The sequence below is a fragment of the Cololabis saira genome, chromosome 18 (genome assembly GCF_033807715.1).
Source record: "Cololabis saira isolate AMF1-May2022 chromosome 18, fColSai1.1, whole genome shotgun sequence".
In the NCBI taxonomy this organism is placed as follows: domain Eukaryota; kingdom Metazoa; phylum Chordata; class Actinopteri; order Beloniformes; family Belonidae; genus Cololabis; species Cololabis saira.
Genome location: NC_084604.1, coordinates 8,640,388 through 8,662,441, shown reverse-complemented (window position 1 = coordinate 8,662,441; position 22,054 = coordinate 8,640,388). Strand labels below are relative to the sequence as shown.

The following is a 22,054-nucleotide window of genomic DNA, read 5'->3' as shown; positions in this document are numbered from 1 at the left end:
GATCCTTCCACGTGCCAGAGAACTGCTCACTCCTCAAGTAAGGAGGAGACTTGAGTTCAGTCCAGGGCCATTCCGGGGTTGGCAGAGGGTGAGCAATGTCCAGGACTGACGTAGGTAGGAGCACTGGGTGATAAAGTGGGAAAAAATCAGGGATAAAAATATTTAAAAACCAAAAAAACTGGAGGAACTTCAGCGAACAGTCCGCTGCTAACCCTAATATTCACTTCTCCAATCTAAGAGATCATGTGACTGTTTTAGTTCCTGCTCTTCCAAAGCTCTTGTGACTTTACATCAGTATGCAGGAACGTCAGTGTTTTGTTTTTTGAGAAAACCATCTGATGGAGGCATCATCTCAGAGAGGATCTGAGGGCACCGCTCAGTGATCCGTCAGCGGTTAACTCTGCAGAGACTCTAAACGTTCTCATTATAGTCGCGTTTGATCTTTGGTCCATTTTTCTGAGCAGCTGAGGTTCAGAGACGTGTCCTGATGAGCGGGTCGCTCCATCAGTTTAACGAGCTTTCTGGCTGATTGCAGCTGAGCTCGTTAATCCCGTCAGACAGAGACGGATCATTCGGCTCCTCCGGAGGTAAACTCTTTTATTTTTAGATGAATTAATCTCCTCCTGTCCAGACAGGAAGTGAATCTGTTTAGGCACAGATTAATCCTGGGAGATCCTGGTTTATCGTTATTAGACGTCCAGCCAGAGGAGCTGCTGAACCCTGCTGCTTCAATGAATGAATGGATGATAGATGTATTCTTAAAAAGTATACGGGTATTAATAGCCAGTGGTTCCCAAACTGTTTTTGCCAGGCCCCCCTTTTGTACATAACAGAATTTTCGAACCCCCCCCCCCCCCCCCTGACCCCAACACAGACACACACATCTTTTGCATTCAAATGCGACTGCAATTTATTTCATATATTGAATATGTGCGAAAAAACTGTCCATCTCTGTAAAAATAGATTTTCAACCTGACCAGCTCCCAGAGATTGAAACAACAACAATACAAACAGGAGCCAAAATCTGAACATTTGCTCTACACCTTTAATCCCCACATCTTTTCAGTGATGTGAGTGGGCTTGCTTCATGTGTGCAACACATTTCTTTTTTTCCTTTTTACTGTACAATACAGTATGCATTACTTTCAACATATTTTTGAAAAACAGCAGCAACAGCTAAACAAACAATCAAAATTTCAACAATTGCTCTGCAAAAATGTCAGTTTTAATCCCCACACCTTTTCAGTGAGTGGGTGGGCTTGTTTCATGTTACAAATCCTCTCAAACCGGGGTTGCAGGTGAGAAACTGCCACATGACGTTCCAGTAGCGGCGGGTAGTTGTGGGACCTGAAGCAGCAGGTCCCCGGTTAGATTCCCGATGGCCAGACCATTACTTCATGTCATTCCCCTTCTCTCTTCCCCCTATTTCCTGTCTCTCTCTCACTGCACATATGTGTTGAAGGCAAAATCTTAAAGAAATAAAACATCTCCAAAAAAAATAAATTTTAAAATGAATCTACCTTCCAACCTCGCCGTTCCCCTCTGCAATAGGGCCGCGCCCCCCAGTTTGGGAACCACTGAGCTAGTATATTAAAACATGTATTAACTCCTCCCACGCCCATGTTCCTGCTTCAGCATCCACCATAGCCACATCCCTCTTGGCCTGCCGGTACACATCAGCTGCGGAAAGGGCAGATCGGACCCCTCTTCAGCTCGACGGTGTCCCTAACCGACAGGCGACCACCACCACAGAGTCAGTGTCCCCCACCTCCCTCGGGCTGAAGCTCCGCCAGAGATGGGAGTTGAATCTCTTTCTGACAGGGAACTCCCCCGGATGCTCCCAGCAGACCCCCACCCTACGTTCAGGCTTACCAGGTCTACCAGGCCTGGTAGTCTCCAGCAGGGCACTCTCCAGAACCCCATCCAAAGACCATCCAAAGTGTGAAGATGCCTTTTTTTCCCTCCTCCATCCCAGTGTCATCCTTTCTCAGCTAATTGCACCAGTGGACTCATGTCACATGTTGTCATCTGTTTTGTCTTTATTTTTATGTTGTCTTTAAAAATTAAAATTTTTTAATTAAATTAAAAAGCATCGCCGCTTGAAGCTTCTCTCACTCTCATCTTTTAATTTGGTATCGAACACAAGCCACAGACCCAGCAGCACATCTATCATCTCCTCCAGGTTCTACATCTTAGTGTTGTCTTCTTCATTTAGATACACAATCAAATACGTCACAGCAGCTTCTCCAACCTCCTACTTCTGCTCCAGGTGCTGAATTGTTATGGAAAAGAAACCAGGCCGAACTGAGATGAGCCGAGTAGGTGCTGGTTGAGTATAGTAGTAGTAGTAGTAGTAGTAGTATAGTAGTAAGAGTTGTCAGGACTTCACATCCATGACAACTCTGGGGGGTATAAATGTTTTTGTAACACGTTGGGAGAATTTATATGAAGCATTACATTTATTTCTAATATGATTGATGGACAGTCGGCTCAGTCAATGGCTAGCCGTTATCACTTGCTTGTCCGTAACCATCATGCTACCGCGCTTAGCGAAGCAACCAGTTACTGTATTTGTATTAAGCAGCGTCGGCCAAACACGGCAGTAATTATTAATTTCACTTCCAAAAACATGTTAAGAGGAATACTGTAAACATCTGCCGGCAGCTCTGCAGATGTTTCAGCGGGTTCGGCTGAAGGATTTGGGAGCACAGCTAACTTTGATTGACACGTGGTGGGCGTGTTCCCGTCTGCTTCCTAGGCAATATGGCGGCAGGCAGTACAAAAAAAAAGGCTTCAACACTGCTCTTCAGAAACCTATGGGTCATGTGACCTAATGTTGTGATCAATGTTTTTTGCAGCTTATGTGAGAAACCTGTTGATGACTTCACAGGGGTGTGTCCAGTTCTTCTTCTACAGTCCATCTGCAGCCAGTCCAGGTTTGAATTCCAGACTGTGTCCCTGTTTCTGGTCTCATTGGTGTCAGTAAGGCCTTGTTTGTTTTAAGAAGATCTTTTTCTTTCCTTTTTGTTTTTTATCTCATCTCCTCATTACGGTGGCCGAGACCCGCCATTGCTCCAAGTAGTAAGAAGAAAAGATTTACACGTAGCAACGTTGAACACTAACCTTTTCACTTATTTTCTCGTTTGTTGTTCTTCTTATTTCTTCCTTTTCACTTACCGGTACGTCTTCTTCTTCTCCTCTCACGTACAAAACACCGGTGCATCAGCAAAAATAGTCCCCGGTAATTCACTTCCGTTGTGGCTTTTTTATTTACGTCGTTTTTTTTTAATCTGCAGCAGCATTTATTATTTTATTTGCTGCGGGGTTTCTTTATATTTGTAGCGTTTCTTTTATTTGCAGCGTTTCTTTCATTTGCAGCGGCGTTTGTTTCAGTTTGCAGCGTTACTTTTATTTTCAGCAATGGCGGGTCTCGGCCACCGTACCTCATGCACTGTCTTGTAAAACAGAAGCCCGGAAATCGTGTTTGTCAGGAAAAACGCCTGTCATGAATCTGGAGGTTCTGTCTCAGGTTTGTTGGTGAAATCATCAGTGATCGTGGTGTGGATCCGTCTGTCCAGCAGTGCCTCCATGTGGACATTCTGTAAATTGCAGCCTGGAGCTTTATACAACAATATACAGTGTGTATGTGTATATATATATATATATATATATATATATATATATATATATATATATATATATATATATATATATATATATATATATATATATATATATATATATATACACACAATATATATATACACAATATATATATATATATATATATATATATATATATATATATATATATATATATATATATATATATATATATATATATATATATACACACAATATATATATATATATATACACAATATATATATATATATATATATATATATATATATATATATATATATATATATATATATATATATATATATATATATATATATATATATATATATAGGTCCATTTTCTCTCCTCTGTTGAGAACAGCAGGTGCGAGTGTCTAAGGCAGTCAAGGTTCCTGCAGGATGATTATGTTCTTTCTTCAATCATCACATGGTAGTGTCTGCCTGAACAGCCCCTCTTTGGGCATGTCCATATCTAACCCAGCACTGGTGTCGTAAAATTACTCTAAAACAAGTCAGTTTTAGCCCAGAGTGTAACCGACTAAATGTCGTTAACTTTGTCCTCCTACTCTCTGTCTTATTTTTTATTTTGCAACCATCTGCACTTCTACTGTTTATACTGTTTAGTGCTCTGTCTGGATCTGATTTAATGTGTGTTTATCTGTCTGATGAACAATTGGGGAAAGGGGAAAAATCAGGGAAAGGGGAAAAACTCAATTTTCCGCTTGAGAGTGGCAGTTTCCAGCCCGTTTTGAAAGGATGTGCAGTGCAAAACAGGCACACTGCAGCCACTAGTAATGCAGGGAAAGTTCACTTGTTTATGTTTTTTGCACAGATTGCAAATTAAGTTATGATGGCACAACTGCACTTTTACTTTCTCTTTTTGAACTTTGTGCAGTGCAAAACAGGCACACTGCAGCCACTAATGCAGGGAAAATTATCTTGTTTATGTTTTTGCAAATGAAGTTATGATAGCACAACTGCACTTTTATTTTCTCTTTTTGAACTTTGTGTTATTTGTTGTTTTTGATTTTGATTGAGTATCAAATATGACTGATATACTTGGTGCTAGTAATTTCAATACATTTAAAATCATTTGAAGTAAATTCGTCAAGATTTTTGTTGGGCGACGGGGGCAAGTGGGGCTTGACAATCCCCACTTGTCAATCAAAGTTAGCTGACAAAGTGGGGAATGACGAAAAAAGTTTGAGAACCACTGCCATAGCCCTTGGAATTGGGGTTTGACTTGGGGCGCTGGGATACGGCCTTTTAGGCCCTGTCCCAATACTCCCACTACCCCTAGTTTTCAGCCCTAGCCCTAAATTTTGCGCGTTCCCGTGAGGGTAGTGGTGTCCCAATTCCTCTTTTCACCTAGGGGTAGTGAAGAAAACGAGTGTAGTGGCTATGAATGTGTCCCTACGGATCGAGGGTTTTCAGATGCTGACTAGTTGATCTAGGGCCAGAAAAATTTCCCAGAATGCTTTTCGTCGTCATTTGCGGACTGAATCAAAAAAAAAAAACAAGGCAGACATTTCTTATTTTTTAGTAAATAAAATCAATATTTTGAGTTAGTTTCTGCATAAAAATGCGTTTTGATTACATTTCTAGCGGGAAATATATATTTTACTTTGATAATATTCACTCGTTTGATCGTAGTTGCGAAGATCACGCCAGAATAAAGAATAAAGCTGATTTATGGTTCTGCGTTACACCAACGCAGAGCCTACGCCGTAGGCTCTGCGTTGGTGTAACCGGGTTAGATTTCTGGGGTTAGATTTCATCTATTAAACCAACATTTATCTTCTCAACAGAGCTGCAGGTTTCTCCCCGGGACGACGGCGCAGGTTGACCCGGCGATCACGTCTGTACTCCGGCTGCTGCTGCTCCGAGCCGGCGGCTCTTATCTCCGAAAATATCGGGTCAAATTTCTTAACAGGCGTTATTTGGATAAACTGAGCCCAGGTTGGGGATCTTAACGGTTACTTTTACACCTGAAAAGTTATTAAAACTTAATAAAGTGGCATATTAACAGCGCTACAGCTGAAATTAAAACAGCTTTTGGCTCTCAGCTTCCTGATTTTAGGGGTGGTGCTGAAAGTAGGAGTAGTGGGAGTATTGGGACAGGCCCCTGGGGAGATTTCTAGTGCCCTAAAATCTGTGCCTTCTTTTTTAGGGCTAGTGGTAAAAAGTAGGGCTAGTGAAAGAAAGTAGGGGGTGTATTGGAATTGGGCCTTTGTGTCCCTGGCCTGGTGGGGACTTTGGTGGTCTATAGGGGGGTGTTACCTCGTGTCGGCAGGTGGGGCGGTTGGGGAGGGCCTGGGTGGCGGCCACTTGTCTTGAGCCGGTTCTCCGGACCATTCCGGGTGGGCTGGGCTGTGGGCCTGGAGCTTCCGCATCGGGGGGCTGGCCTCTGCCTGGGTGGGGGGTGGCTGCCTGCGCTGGGGGGGCAGCACTGCCTTGGACGGTCGGCTTCTGGCCTGTTATTGCTGCTACCTCTGAGTTTAAAAAAAAACTTATTTTATAAATAAAATATTTACTTGTTCGTTGGATGACTGTGGAAGTTCTGAATCCTGTAAAAACACGTCTGTGTATATATGCTTTCCCAGTAAGGATGGTGAGGTGTTTGGAAGGTCGTTCACGCCCACTCGCCTTCACTGACGCTCTCAAAGTCGGTGTCCTGTAGACGTGACGTGTTGACATCTTTTATGAGGTTAAAACAGTGTCAGGATTTGTAGTGTGGAGATGTGGTGTGGTCACTAATTAGAACTGGGGGGGGTTGTAGTTTCAGTTAGAATTACTAATGAGAAAAAGATCTTCAATAGGAATATTCTCTAGGTTCCTGATTCTGCAACTATCTCCGAGTCCGTAGTGGTTCACGTTCATGTGCATTCACACTGAAGACAACACAAACAGAAGATCACTTGGTTTATTAAAAGCTTACAGGTTTGTGCACACAGCAGAACATAAACCCAACATGGAGGCAAGAACCTGGAGAACAACCCAAAGACCGACGGCAAACCCAATCAACGTGGAGGGTGGAAATCAGGGGGAGAAGAAGGAGACCAACGTCAAGGTCAACCAACATCCAGATGTTTGTGTCCGACAGGATCCTGGACAGGTTTCAATTCCTGCTGCGAGTTTGATCAGTTGTAACTGGTTTTAGTCTGTGCTGAACTGGTTCCAACTGGTTCTGGTTCCCTTTAGAAAAGCAGTTCCTGTAGTCCGGAGAACCAGCTGGGCGATGCTCGACTCTGTTTAAATTCCAAGTGGATCAGTCTGGACACGGCTGAACTGGTTCTGACTGGTGTAACGTGGTCTTTAGTAAAAGCATACTGCTATTTAATATTGATAATATTGATCTTTTGGTAAGGCCCGCTCCCCTTAGTTACCGTTGCTAACGTGCAATCAGCATTGTTTCCAGTTTTATAACAGGGAACACCTGTGTACAAAACCCAGACGCTCAGGGACCAATCAGAAGGGTTTCAGACTCAAAACTTCGTCTGAAAACTGCCCTTTCCTGAGAGAACAAGATAAAAACTTGCTTTCTCCAACAATTCTATTCTTCATGGACTCCCAATAAATGTAACTCGTTAGAAGATTAGAAGATCTTCTCCACTTTTGTGTTTTGGCCCTCGATACGTCCTGGAGATCTGGTTGGTCATCAGGTTAAACTGGAGCTGAGGGTTCACAGAAGCTTCATCTCCCCCGTTGTCATGGTTACAGATGACAACATCCAGGATCAACACTGTTCATGTACCGCAGGGGAAGATTGAAACTATTTAATTAATCTGGAAACACATAACTTCAGATCTACTATTAACTACCCAACACAAGATTAAATTATAACTTTACTACCGAAACACAAAATCTAGTCTTTGGTAGTAAAGATATAACTTTATAATTATAACTTTACATCTGGTGGTGGATTATAGATAGATCCATAGCCATTATAAAACTATAAACCTGAGATAAACTCAACACTCGCAGAGATTATTAACTAATCAAAGACAAAGTTTGTGATTCTACGTAACGATGGTGAGTAAAATAAATTTAGGGAACGTTAAAGACTTAAAATCATTCATCTCAGAACAAACGTAGACTTTAAAGTTGATCTCCAGGACGGTAAATTGGGAGTTTAATCCAAAACAGACATTTAACTGTTTAGTTTGGATTTAGGAAATAGAACAATGATAAAATAATCCTGTTCTCCATCATCTCTAGTAGTACAAGTACCTCTGGTACCTGGAATCAGTAGTACAAGTACTTCTGTTACCTGGAATCAGTAGTACAAGTACCTCTGATACCTGGAATCAGTAGTACAAATACTCCAGACACATTGATTTAAATAAACTCCATAAACAGATCAGATTTCAGGATCTTCAGGGTTTTTCTGTGGAGCTGAAAACTGCAGATGTCTGAGTTCTGGTCCCTGTGGAACTGATGCTCAACAGCCATTGGCTCATCTGGGTTTAAGGGGGCGGGGCTTAACAATAGGTCAGTTCTCAATGATGTTATGACTTGTTCCAGATTCGTCCAACACTTGGTTACAGCAGGTGGGTGTGACTCTGGTTCTAGTGTTTTCCTCTTGGACAGGTCCTTAAAACCCACCCCTCCCCCAATTTACAGGTTCACATGTTCTTTCAAAGTCACCCTGGTCAGCACCCTGGTCCCCAATGCTGTTTGTAAAGTGCTTTATTAAGACGTTTCAGGCGAGATAAATTAATTTATCTTTTCAACCACTACTTATTGTCCTCCTTGCCTCAAAGCCCTGGTAGCATTTCACTTGTCTCAGAAGATGTGGGGACGGGGGGTTAAAAATGGGCCATAGTAGCTCAAAAACAGTGGTTGTACATCTCAGAGTGAGACGGGAACAAACATGACAGAGAGAAATGTCCTGGGACCTAAAACTGTCCAATTTAATCTTCTGACGGTTCCTGAAATCCTACGACTCCGTCTACTGACTAGACAATTAAAACTTAACTTGAAATGACGTATTAATGCAACCGAGTAACATCTAATTGCAAGGAGGCTAAGCTACGAAGACATAACCTCTGCAGCCTGGATGGTGACGGTTTACCACCAACTCTCCAGAGCTGGTCTCCTCTCCTGAATCACCGGGAACGCCTTCCACCTTGTGACTTAAATAACCTGCATCCCTCAGGGTCTGGTCGCAACTACTACAACATAGGACGTCCTCGTACAGTCCGGTCACACCGGGGCTGATACGTGTCGCAGTACGATCCCGGTGCAAGGCTCGGCTCGTCTCCACAGGAGATCACCAGCCGGACTTCTCCATCGCACCGACAGGACCATGTTGACCTCGCTCACCACCACCAAACTCTCAGGAAAGCGTTGGGTTGATGAAGCCCTGAACTGTGGACTGTCCGCTCAGACGGGACACCAGTGAGCATTCATGACCATCTGAGAACACCAGAACCTAATGGCGCTTTTCCACTAGTACCTACTCGGCTCTATTCATCTCAGCTCGACTCAACTCGCCATGGTTTCTTTTCCATAACAATCCAGCACCTGGAGCAGAAGTAGGAGGTTGGAGTGAAGCTGCTGTGACGTATTTGATTGTGTGATCTAAAAGGAGAATACAACAAGATGTAGAACCTGGAGGAGAGGATATATGTGCTGCTGGGTCTGTGGCTTGTGTTCGATATCAAGTTAAAAAATGAGAGTGAAAGAAGCTTCAAGCGGCGACGCTTTTTTTTTTTTTTTTTTTTTTTTAGTTTGTGTCGGCGCTGCTGAAAAGTCCGTTGGTAGCTGAGCAGCTATGAAGTGACAGAGCTCCTGGTGGATCTGGTGGTTCCTTATCGCCCGTCTAGATCCCTTTTTAATTCTCTCCTCAGCACCAGGTTTATGAACATCTGCACCTCAGAGTTGGATCAACAAACACAATTTTGCGCGGGGCGAATAAAATGAACAAGAAGCCGCCGCCAAGACTCGCCCTTTCGCTGATTTCCTCCTCCTGACTCAGACGTCGGACTCCAACCCCCCGACCAATCGGTGGCCTGTAGTGTGATGATGTCAGATACAGCCGACTCAGCCGCTTAGAACCTCGGCAGAATAGTTACAGAAAAGTATCTACTCGACCCGCCTCGACCCCTAGTGGAAAAGCGCAAAACCGAGGCGAGTCGAGTCGGGCTGAGTAGGTGCTGGGGGAAAAGCGCCATAAATGGGTTTTTAACCGTTGACAAGAACCCTGATCAAATCTGACCTGCTCCACGTCGGAGGAACCCACAGGAGACGGGGCCATCCAGTCCAGTTCTGCGCAGCGATCTGGACCTGCAGAGGTTTTTCTTGGTCTTCAGCCATCAGACTGACCTCAGACCAACCTCGGGTCCCACCGTCTGCTCAGCTGAATTTGTGGGATTATGGGTTTTCCTTGAGCTTTCTAGACCACGTGGGATTTACTGTAATCTCGTCACGTGAAGATGAACCACCCTCTCATGTCTCATATAAAACGATGAATGTGCTCAAATAAAATGTGCTAAACTTCTCATCTCAACTTCTCTTCGTAGACGGTTCATACCTCGTCCTCTCAACTCTTCGCCTGCAGCCTCCACGGGTGATGTCTACGCACGGCCAGACTTCCCCCGGTGGGAACTTATGTGGTTTTCAGCCGTGGAAGTGGCTTTGAGACGCTTCTAAAACCCCTCCACACCGGTTCTGGCGGGACCACCATCTTTGACTAGAACCTCACTGATTCACAGCGGCGCTGCCGTTTCACCGCGTTCTCACGCCGGGTGGGATTGAGGCACCACTCAGTTGTGACATGTTTGTATTCAGCATCGCTATCATGACCCAGGGAGGGCGGAGCCACTGCTTCACCTGATGACTGATTCTCAAAGACAGAACATGATCCTAAAAATGTTCAGAACATGATCCTGAAAATGTTCCTCATCACCTCCAGCTCAGAAAAGGCTGGAGAACATTCCTAGAACCTGGTCTGGCATGTTGTCAGGCGACCTGAAGGGTCCACGTTTGGATTTTCCAGGTCTGCCATTTCTCCGAGGACGACGTCTACAGCTTTAATCCTTTCAGTCTGAGAGGACAAACGGAAAATTCTCCGACAACCTGATATAAAGCTGATGCGTTCCATTTACCTCGGAGGTGGGAACTGGGAACGGCATCACACCTGAGTTGCTCCAGCTGCAGTTTGACAACCCCCGACGCGCGCAGGAAAGTCCTTTTAGACGGTTTGATAAAACATTTAAGCCACAAAACAAATATCCAACTAGCTGTTGGTAGTAATCCTGACTCGTAACCCGACGGAGCAACGGCTCATAGTGCTGCTTCACTAATGCTAGCAGCAGCCATGCTGGATGCTGAAGTCAGGATGGGGATGTTTCTCCAACAATATTCAACAGACTTCCGAGTAGAAACATAACATACTACAAGTAAAAGGCTGGATTCTAAGGATCCTCCCCCAATATCCAATCAGCCAATCACCAGTCCCAGTATGACGACGAGTTCAGGTTACACATGTTTTCAAAAGTGCAGATAAAAAGTCTTTTTGGTGTTCAAGTGCATGATTTGTTCTCACATTTATGGCTTTTCAGTAACAGGCGGCGTATCCGCGGCAACGCTCGCGGGTCTAGAGTCTCTTGGTGTGTTTGGAGTTGTAGTGGCTCCTCATGTCTTTGCGCAGCCGGAACTTCTCGCCGCAGACGCCGCAGATGTACAGGTGCACGTCCATGTGTTTCTCCAACTGCTCGCCGCCGGGGAAGATCTGGAAGCACACCTGGCAGATGGTCTCTCCGGCCGACAGGTGAGAGATCATGTGCCGGACGTGGTCGTGCTTCAGGAAGGTGCCCTGGTCGCAGAGCGGGCACACGTAGCGCGCCATGCCCTTGTGCATGTCTGTGTGGAGGCGGAGCTGGCGCTCCCGCAGGAACTGCTTCCCGCAGGTCTGGCAGGTGAACTGCTTCTCTTTGGTGTGGACGGTATAGTGCTCGCGCAGGTGGCAGCGCTGGTAGAAGCCTTTCCCGCAGATGCTGCAGAAGTGTTTCCGCCGGTGGTCGGGCTCGCCGCTGTCCTCCAGGAGGGCGGGTCGGAACAGCTCCTGGTCGTGGCAGGACAGGGCGTGCTCCAGCGCCAGGCTTTCGTTCTGGAACAGCAGGCCGCAGTGAGGGCAGGCCAGGTCGGCCACCTCCAGCAGCCCCTCCTCCACGCCCTGAGGCTCCCCCAGCAGCGAGGCCTCGTCCTCACCGTGGGAGTCCGACTCGGCGCCGTGGGACTCGCCGCAGCGCTCGGCGTGCTCCTGCAGCTGCCGGCCCTTGATGAGGACCTGCCCGCACCTCCCGCAGGCGCAGATGTGGCCCATGTGGTTGGACAGGTAGTGGCCCGACTTGTCCTCCTCCGCCAGCAGGGCACCGCACAGCTCGCAGGGGGTGCAGTCTGCTTCCTGCCGCTCGTCTTTGACCTTTCGCAGCTTGGCGGGGACGCCTGAGTCGTTGCTGCTCGACAGGTGGCCTTCGAGCTGTTCGCTGCTGCTTTCCAAACCCGACACGCTGGGCCCCAAATCACGGTCTGATGCCAGCTTTTCCCGCAAAGAATCGGCGAGAGCAGCCTCTCTGGCGGCGTGCTCCCCCACCCGGACCATCTCGATCTCCGGAAACACGCCTTCCTCCGGCTCCGTCTTGATGATCCTGGTGGACCCGGGCTTGCCGTCGGTCCCGGCCGCCACCGACCTGATGGCGAGGTCACAGTCCGTCTTGGTTTCCGGCCAGTCGTCCTCGCCTTTGCAGAGTCTGTGCTCGTCGACGCTCTCGGAGGCGGAGCTCTCCGCTTTGCTGGAGTCGTCGGCCTCTGCGTTGCCCCGCGGAGGTTGGTAGGTCTTGCGGTTGGTGCAGGTGAGGATGTGCTCGATCAGAAGCTTCTCACAGCTGAAGACGAAGCCGCAGTCGTCGCAGGTGAAAGTGCGGCCGAAACGCGGCCTGTCTTTGAGGCCTGCGCTCCTGCCGCCGGCTCTTTTCCTCAAGTCGCACGGCTGCTCGGCACCACCGTCTGCAGAGGGCGGCACCGCGATCAGAGGTGTGGTCACGGCCTCCTCCACCACCACCACCGGCCTGCTTGGAGCTGCAGGAACAGCAGGACGTACGCCCGCGCCAGTCACAGCCTTCGGCAAGCGCTCCCCCTCCACTGTTGCTGCCGCAGGCATCTGTTGCTCATACATGCGCACTCCGAACATCATTTTCCCAGCCGCCACTCCGGTGGAAGAGCTGGACGAGGAAGACGAGGAAGCTGAGGAAGAGGGGGCGAGGTTGGAGCTCCGGATGTCCCTGAGATCCTCCAGCGAGTCAGGGATGTAGTACATCTGCAAGTAGGCCATGGACGCCTTCAGCTCCTCGAACTCGTAGCTCCCGACGACGATGCGGCCCAGGTACATGAGCTGCAGGATGAGGTCGAAGCACTCGGCGCTGATCTGCATGTTGCTGAGGTCCAGGCGGCCCGCGCCCTGCTGGTCCCGGATGAACATCATCCGGAAGTAGGAGCTGCACGCCGCCAGGACGGCCTTATGCGCCCGGAAGTAGATGTCGCCAATGGCGATGAGGCAGTCGCACAGGAACCCCCACTCCCGCTGGTTGTTGAGCTGCTGGAGGACGTGATCACTGTGGCTCGGCCTCGCCATCGCCCTGCAGACAACACAGGAAGACACAGTCAGCACTTGCTCCGCAGTGGTCGCCCCGCTCTCGGGCGCGAGATGACTCATCCACGTCAAGAGCCTCAGAGGTCGAGTCTTGAGACGTGAGTCATCAAAGCAACACTTCAGGCGCTCGTTGTGAGAACACAAGTTACCACGGAAACTGCTGGCACATCTACACTGGCGCTCCAGATTTCACTCACCTGCGACTTATCTGGGTTCTGCCGCTTCTACTTGAAGCTCAGCAGAGCTTCCAGTTTGTTCTCAGGTCAGCTGATCTGCTGCCCCTGGAGGCACCGAGGTCAAAGCGGAAGCTCAGAGGGGATAGAGCTTTTTCTGTTGCCCCTCCAAAATTATGGAACGAGCTTCCTTCAAACATTAGATAAGCGTCCTCACTGTCCATTTTTAAAACTCGTCTTATTTCTTGGCTTTCAACCCTGCATTAGACTCTGCTCCTGTTTTAGTGTTTTTATGGTTTGTTCCAAGTTATTGTTTTTAAAATCAAACAATTATTTTAGTATTTATTTCTTGTAAATTGTCTTATGTTCCTGGGTTGTTTTATTTATTTGTGTACAGCACCTTGTTTCAGCTGTGGTTGTTTTAAAGTGCTTTCTAAATAAAGTTGAGTTGAGTTGAGTTGTTCACAACTTCTACAAAGCTAGTGCCTCCTCTGGGATTTAATGTGAAGAACATGGAACATGGTTTAGGGTAGAGCTGGGTGACATCAGGAAAAGATCATCACCATTTTCTTTATATTGATTGATTTCACAATAAATTTAAAACACAGGTCTAAAAAAAAACAAAATATTTATTAGGATTGAATAAAATGAACATATCTATAGAAACATAACAAATGCATCAAGAACACAGACACCGTTGCTTTGGAAAGAACATAAATCAAGCTTTAGATTAAAGTAAACACAAACCAACAGCACATTTTTCCGGCAAACAACACCGCTGGAGGTGGTTGTGGACTGCCATGACAGAGGAGAAAACGATGTGGGAGCCCCAATGCAACGAGATTCAGCCATGGTTCAAAACACTGCAGTCTGGTCCGGCCTTTTAAGGAAACTGTTTTGACCATTTTTTTGCGGCACTCAGTTGTGAGGCGGACCTGTCGTCTTCCTTAAGGCCCTGGAGCATCTTTAAGCCCTCCAGAGCATCTCTCGTCGAAAATTTAGCCTTGGCCACGTGATTAAACCAAAACTGCTTAGAGCAGCAAAATAATAACCTTGGCCCAACTAAATGTACAGACTGGTAGTCTGTAGAGATGCACCAATCAGGATTTTGAGGCCCGATGTCTTCTACAACAGAAAGCGGCTGATGATCAAGGCAAATGAATCCATTACATTGTGATGTAGTTCTTTATTTTTCTTGCTGTTGTTGCTGTCGTCTATAGGTGTCCGTTACGTTCAGCTGAGTTAGCAGCGCGGCTGCACGCTCCTTTTCTTTTTCTGCCTTAGCGGCAGCCAACTTTGGAAACTCAATATACTCCTTTGTGTGAGAAACTTTTAAATGTCCTATCAGCTTCGTTGTGTTTTAATTATTTTATAACATTCCTCCTCGGGGTGTTTCCTTTGCACACAGCTTGCAAACTGCAAGTTTGTCCTTTTCGGACATTGTAAAACTCCCATACCGGCGACGCCATTTTCAGTGTTGAAGCTTTGTAGACAATGCCACGCCCCCTTAGGAGACCTGGGTCTGAGAATACCCGCGCGGGCTGCAGTTTGTTGTTGTAAACGTCATTTGATAGCAATGCTTTGAACTATTTTGAGAACTCCGATCAAAACCAATAGGGGCATTATCAATTACCAATTGCAATCGGTTGCATCTCTAGTAGTCTGCTCATAAAAAGATTAACGCTGACCTTAAAGATGTTTTTGTGTACTCGAATCGTAAGAATGAATCATCCTTTGTGCCTTAAAATCAATGTTTCCTTTGTTTCATCGTCATTCTGCATCAAGACGCCTCATGTAGGTTATGACCCTTTTGCATGCAACTGTTTAATTAAATCTACTGAAATCTGGATCATTTCTCAAGTCTTATTCTTAGTAACTTAGACACTCAGTTTCAGTCCAGTTATTCACCTAGTTGGAAAGAACACATTAAAGAACATTTGATGGGTTTTTCCACAACATTTTTGGCGACCATGGAGGGACATCGTCTGTGTGACCAGACCAGCACAGAGCGGACGTTTTGGCAGATTACTGCCAACATCACCCCGGTAGGGTTGGGCGATATGGACCAAAAGTCATATCTCGATATTTTCTAGCTGAATGGCGATACTCGATATATATCGATATTTTTTCTGTGCCATAATTGGGGTTTCCCCCAAAGCATTATAGCATAGCATCATGTTAGCTTCATTTTTTTCTGAGGCAAACTCTTAAAAAAACAGTCAGTTTTAATACAAAGCCTCGTGCCAAATGTCAAACAGGTTCCTTTATTAACAGAGGTCTGCACAATATCAACATGTATAAAACAAATGAAATAAAAATAAACTGCCTGCATATATAGAATAAAAATGCTTCTTGAATAAAAAAAAAACAAATATCCCTTTCCTGCATAACAATTAAATTAAAATACACTGTGCAATTAATACAATGTAGACAGTAACAGGCAGACTTTTCCACTGAGGTTGACAGTTGTGCAAATAACAAAACATTTGTGCAAATCTCAAATAAAACATTCCAGTCAGTTTGTCACAAAATAAGCTATATCAAAATCATTAAAAAAATTAAAAAAAAAATTAAAAAAAATTTAAATAATCGACAACATCTGTTGTATTAGACGCTATATAAAAAAAAAAAATTGATATAAACGATATTGTCTTGTACCATATCGCGTTTGAAAATATATCGATATATATTAAAATCTCGATATATCGCCCAGCCCTAGACTCCGCATAGGCATTGAGGGATGTGGACCTGACGTACCGCTGTGCGGGTGGGGGGGCACGGCTGGTGTCCTGGAGAGCCTGGTGATTTCTGGGTGAGACTTATTTAATTTAAATTATTTCATGACTGAGATGATGGATGGAAGGTTGAGTAGATTTAATGACGGACTGTTACCTTGACTGTTTGAGAGTCCAGTGAGGAGACTATGGAGCTCTTTAAATGGGGTTTTGAGACTTTGAACTGAGAATTTAGTGCTTAATGTGTTGCTATCATATTCACTGTGTAAAAAATTTCTGTGCAGTTTGGTGTTGAATATTGTGGGGTTTTTTTTAGGTTGATTTTTTTGTGCTTTATTTTAACAATGAAGTGGTGACATGACACGCTACACAGGTCCCCTCCTGATCGGCGTCGTTAGCATCTGCTATGTGTGCGGCAGGACTGCCTTGAGCCCCCGTCATACCCAAGAAGACGCTTATCGAGATCACCCGTCAATTTATCAGGAGGAAACATGACACCGATATTTAGCACAGCCCTGGTTGACGGTCAGGGTTTGGCCTCCACTTGGAGTCGGTCTTGGTTCTAGACAAATACAACATTTTGCCAGTTTGCTAATCTGGAGCTCAGATGTGTGTTAATACAAAGCCAAGAGTGCAAGACATCAGCAATGGTCTTCAAGAAACATGTTGCTGCACACCATTCTGAAGAGGATTATGACACATTTCCAAACGTTCTGTGGCTCAATGTTCTGCAGTGAGAAATGTTATTCACAAGTGGGAAACATTCAGAACACCAGCCAACCGTGCCGGGGGTTGGACATCCAGCAGATTCACCCCAATGTCGGGAACCCCGGACCTCCATCTCACTGATCATGTTCAATGTAAAATAGGGATGCCCCGATACTGGTATCAGGGCCGATACTGCTCTCATATACTCGTACTCGCAAAAATTCTCCGATACCAGTCGCACCGATACCACTCCATTGTTGTTGTAGTTACTGATTAGTGACTCTAGGGGGAGATGTTGAGCTGCAGTCAGTGTGGTGATGAGAAGAGAGTGATACCCATGAGTGAGACTGGCAGCGCCGTTTCAGGCAAGATAACGACAATTAATGCAGCGGGACGTCAGCAGTGTGGACATGTTTCAAAATAAGGGAAGGCAAGCTACGTGCTGCTAAGGTGTCAAGAGGAGGAAAGGAGAATACGTTGTTTAATACCAGCACCTTGACAAAACATCTCAAGACGCGTCATAAAGCTGAGTATAAGGAGTTTGCTAATGCTACTGCAAGACCACAACAGCCAACATTAGCTCAGGTTCTACAAAAGTGACAGACAATGGCAAGAGAAGACCCACGGCCGTTAAAATAACGGAGGCTCTAAGCCGTTATTTAGCGCTGGATGAGCAGCCACTGTCAGTGGTAGAAGAGGAAGGATTTTGCACTTGAGCCGTGATACGTTTCATTGATATGTCATATGTTTGATATTTTCTTAAATGTGAAGACAGTGCCAGTGTGGAGACTTTTTATTTACACAGAAAGATTATTTTTTGCTTAAAATTGTTATTCTACTCATTTTATTTATTTTTATTGAATTTATCCGTTGCAAATAAAACCTGTCTTCCAATTCATTGCATTTTTCATTGCATTTTTAGCCTAGTTATTTTGGTGGTAGAAGTATCGTATCGGTACTCTGTATCAGCAAGTACACAAATTAAAATACTCGTACTGGGTGTGAAAAAAAAAAAATGGTATCGGGGCATACCTAGTCTTCAAGAAACATGTTGCTGCACATCATTCTAAAGAGGATTATGAAACATTTCCAAACGTTCTGTGGCTCAATGTTCTGCAGTGAGAAATGTTATTCACAAGTGGGAAACATTCAGAACACCAGCCAACCGTGCCGGGGTTGGACATCCAGCAGATTCACCCCAACATCGGAACCCCGGAACTCACTGATCACATTCAATGTAAAAGCAAGCCAGCAGACTTCTGGATCAATTTCCTCATGAGACTGTTAGGATTTTATGAAATTTTTAAATAGTTTTGAAGGGTTTTTCTATAAGATTCTACACTGGTGGTTTTTCTCTATTTGCAGGGTCAACTCCTGTTTTATGACTAGGCTGTTAAATAGTGTTTCTTTAGGTGAAGACAATGAAGAGAAACATATGTTTTAACACTGATGGGTCTCATCCGTTATCTGGGTTGACATCTCAAGTAGGAAGCAATAAACAGGGATATACGACTGAAGGTCTGATATGTTTGGCAGATGGGGTTCACCCCAACATCAGGAACCCCGGAGCTCCATATCACTGATCACGTTCAACGTAAAAGCAAGCCAGGAGACTAGGCCTGGGACGATATCAAATTTTGCTGGACGATATATTGTCCCACAAATTATTATATATGATATTATTGTCGACATTGTCGAGACCAAAATAAGCACTTATGTAATTGTTAATATATCATAATAATGCAAGTACACCCTTTCAAATGTAATAATTAAACCTTTATTTGACATTGGAGAACTTTTAAATATGCAAAACAAATAAAACAAGCAAACGGGGGGGTTCGAGCTTTCGTGCCCCCAAGTGCAGACCGTCGGGACGCCCGGTCGCAACGTGAAAGCGCCACCCCCCAAACAGCAGCTCTCACCCGCGGGGGTGAGAGGTACAGGGAGTGCCGTCTCCGTCGAGCCCCCTGCTTGCGCGGTGGGCGCCTTTGCTGGTGGACTCAGGTCTCTGCGCTGACCGCGTACCACTGCGCCTGCGAAGGCCGGCGGAGGCGGACACACGCTCCCATCCACTTGGGGGATCTTGCCGGCGGACGCGTGGGGTGACGGAGCTCCGGCTCGTCCCCTCGCCGCGCCGGTGCGCCTGGCAATCACCCGAGCACTGAGCCGCGGGCTGGAGGGAGAGAGACGGCCGGCCTCCGGGCCGCCGCCGCCACCGCCCCTCTCCTCTCCACCCGCGCTCTCCTTTTTTTTTTTTCGCCTACGACCTCAGATCAGACGAGACAACCCGCTGAATTTAAGCATATTACTAAGCGGAGGAAAAGAAACTGGGGTCCGCGCAGTCTACCCGGGGGATTCAACTCGGGGGATTCAACCCGAGGCTCCGCCTCCCCCCACAGATACAAAGAGTCTGAATGATTGACAAGATGGTTCACTCCGTTCATTTTTTTCCGCTAAGGAACAAACGCGCCCAGGTGCTAAGACCGATGCACAGAGTGAGCCCTCTTGTCATCCAGTGTGTTTGGAGGCCGGAGACGAAGAAAACAAATATGCGTGCATATGGCCATTTACCCAGGCCGGAAAAATGATCGAGTCCATTTTCATTTATCGTGCGATTAATTGATTTATTGATTATCGTCCCAGGCCTACAGGAGACTTCTGGATCAATGTCCTCATGAGACCATGTTTGGTCTTCATGTCCAGAACCATGTTTGGAGAAAACCATCAGAACCACCTCAGACACACAGACTGGCTGAAACTGGGTCATGTGACAGGAAATTATCCCAAACACAGCAGCAGATCTAGATCACGATGATGAAAAAAAAAAAGAATCCAGGTTCTGGGACAACCAGGTCCAAGTCCAGACCTGAACCTGGTTGGGATGCTGTGGTGGACCTTCAGAGTCCTGTGGAGACGTGGACGTCCAAAAACCTCAATGACCTGAAGCAACGTTGGAGAGAATAACAGACCAAAACTCCTCCAGATCCCTGACACAATCCTGGGGGGGTACTTAGGACTGCCCGTGTTTACATCTTTAGCTTCATTGTAGGGAAATAAACACTAGTTTGGTGTAAAGGAGGGATTTTTCATCTGAGGTTCTAACTGTTTAAAACAAAGAGCCTCTACAGTGGTTCTCAAATGGGGATACGCGTACCCCTGGGGGTACGTGAAGGCACTACAGGGTGTACGTGAGATTTTAAAATATACATATATTTAAAAAGTAGCATCCCTGCAAAAATCCTTTAAAAATAAATATTTCATAAATAATTGAGGAAAATATAAGTCTAAATTCATAAAATGAATTCTATCTTCAGGAGTAGGCTATTCAACTTATTATCCTAAAACCACAGAGTATCCCCCACACCAGGATGGTTCCACCTAACCTGTCAAATGCCACCTGGCTTCACCTGTCAATCACTTGGACCAACGATGGAGTCGTGGTTGAAGCAGAGCAGCAATAATTTTATGTTTAATAAATCAGTTACTAATGGCACACAGTGCTCTGTTTTAGGTCTTTTTTTTTTTTACAACCAAAATTGCTTTGCGCTGGTTAGGGGGTACTTGGCTGAAAACATATTTTACAGGGGGTATATCACTGAAAAAAGGTTGAGGACCACTGAGATGGATGATTTAATTTTTTGCAAAAAAAAACAAAAACAGAGGATTAAACATAGACTGCTGGGTTTCTCTGTTTTTGAGGCCTGGGGGCCATCGGGGGCCCCTCACAAGCCCCTGGCAACCAGAGGGATTCCCGGGAGACGCCAGGTGCTGTCATCTCCCACCAGACTCCGGGTTAAAATCGTGGGAGATAACAGCTCCTGCAGCCCCCCTCCCTCCACATCCCGCCGGCCGCCGCCCCCCCTTGACAGGTCACGTGGTGCGGGATCACGCACTCATCGGCTGTCAGTCACGGGCCGTGCGGGGCCGGGCAGCCCGTGTTCGCCCGGACATCAGACACGAGCTAAAATGGAGATCACAGCTCCGCCATGGCCGCGTCTCTCACCTATGTCCGCAGCACTCCACACCGGAAACACACGCCGGCCCTCCAAAATAAAACAGACGAGAAAAACGACTCCTCCGTAAACTAAATGGTTAACGTGTAGTTGTCGATTAAATTCATGCGGAGTTACATTTGAGTTTGCTTCAGGTACACTGCAAATCTCGTTCGTGAACATGGGGCATGTCCACGATCTGCATGAGACAACATAGAATTGCGGAGACTCTTTATTTTGAAAAGCCTGCAGCGGACGTGCCGTGCGTGAGCGCCGTGAGGTGACCGTCGCGGGGCCATGTCTGTCCCGCAAGCAGCCCCGCCACCCCCGCACCGCCACCGCACTCGGCAGCGCGGAGAGCGGAGGCCTCCTCCTCCCCGGCCGAGCGGCGCGGAGCCCCGCGGACTCACCGTGGGAACCGTGGGCCCCTCGGCGGAGCTGCTGCTGCTGCGGTCGGCGGGGAAGGGCGGCTGCTCCCGGAGGTCCTGCCGGGCGGTCGGGCGCGTTCAGGCGGGCAGCGGAGACGGAGCGCGGCGCTGGTCGCTCTGCTCCTGCGGGATGAAAGAGCTTCCGGACAGACTGCTGCTCCGTCAACCACGGTGACAAAATAAAAGACTTCCGCTCAGCACTCCGCCCTTCACAATAAAACACTGGCTGCATCCGCAATCCCATACTTCCACCCTAATGATTGGCAAAAACAGTATGTGAGATTTTTTAGTGCGTCCGAACTTAAGTACGTACACAATAGTATGCGCTATCCATAATCATCCCGGAGAAATTTATTAATATGGATTGATGGACACTAGCAGAAACTTCCTACAATGCAATGCAGCGGTGGTTGGTTTCTAAGTGCTGCGCAGATACATTGTCATAAGTATAATATTAAATATAATAATATTATTATATAATATTAATATTATAACATTCGTATATAATAATATTATATAATGTCATCTTGTTTGGGCCAGGATAAAGGGGAAAGAGCGGAGCGGTGCTGCTACTGCTGCTGTGACAGGAGTTGTTACCATGGTAACAACTTCCCCTCCCAACGGCAGGAAGAGCCGTGTGGCTCTTAATAGTACGTCCAAATTAATGAATACTACTGATATTTATTCAAAAGTGTGCCGAACTTAACTGTACTTTTTGA

General features: G+C 46.2%; 1 protein-coding gene across 2 annotated transcripts; it reads right to left on the bottom strand.

The window, feature by feature from the left end:
• Nucleotides 1–7,747: 7,747 nt before the first annotated feature.
• Nucleotides 7,748–21,491, bottom strand: zbtb1 (zinc finger and BTB domain containing 1). Of its 2 annotated transcripts, XR_009784484.1 has the most exons (3): nt 21,318–21,491; nt 7,968–13,285; nt 7,748–7,936 (listed from the first exon to the last, which is right to left on the bottom strand). XR_009784484.1 is itself a non-coding variant. In XM_061746499.1 (2 exons), exon 2 carries the CDS (start codon nt 13,279–13,281, stop codon nt 11,245–11,247), a length of 2,037 nt encoding a protein of 678 aa, XP_061602483.1. In that variant the 5' UTR covers nt 13,282–13,285; nt 21,318–21,491; the 3' UTR covers nt 7,748–11,244. The 2 variants fall into 2 exon arrangements, 1 of the variants encoding a protein (XP_061602483.1); XM_061746499.1 differs by having other exon boundaries at nt 7,748–13,285.
• Between the last annotated feature and the right edge of the window lie 563 nt (nt 21,492–22,054).

Coding starts and splice junctions, on each gene's coding strand:
- zbtb1 (XM_061746499.1), bottom strand. CDS start 13,281: ATGGCGAGGCCGAGCCACAGTGATCACGTCCTCCAGCAGCTCAACAAC.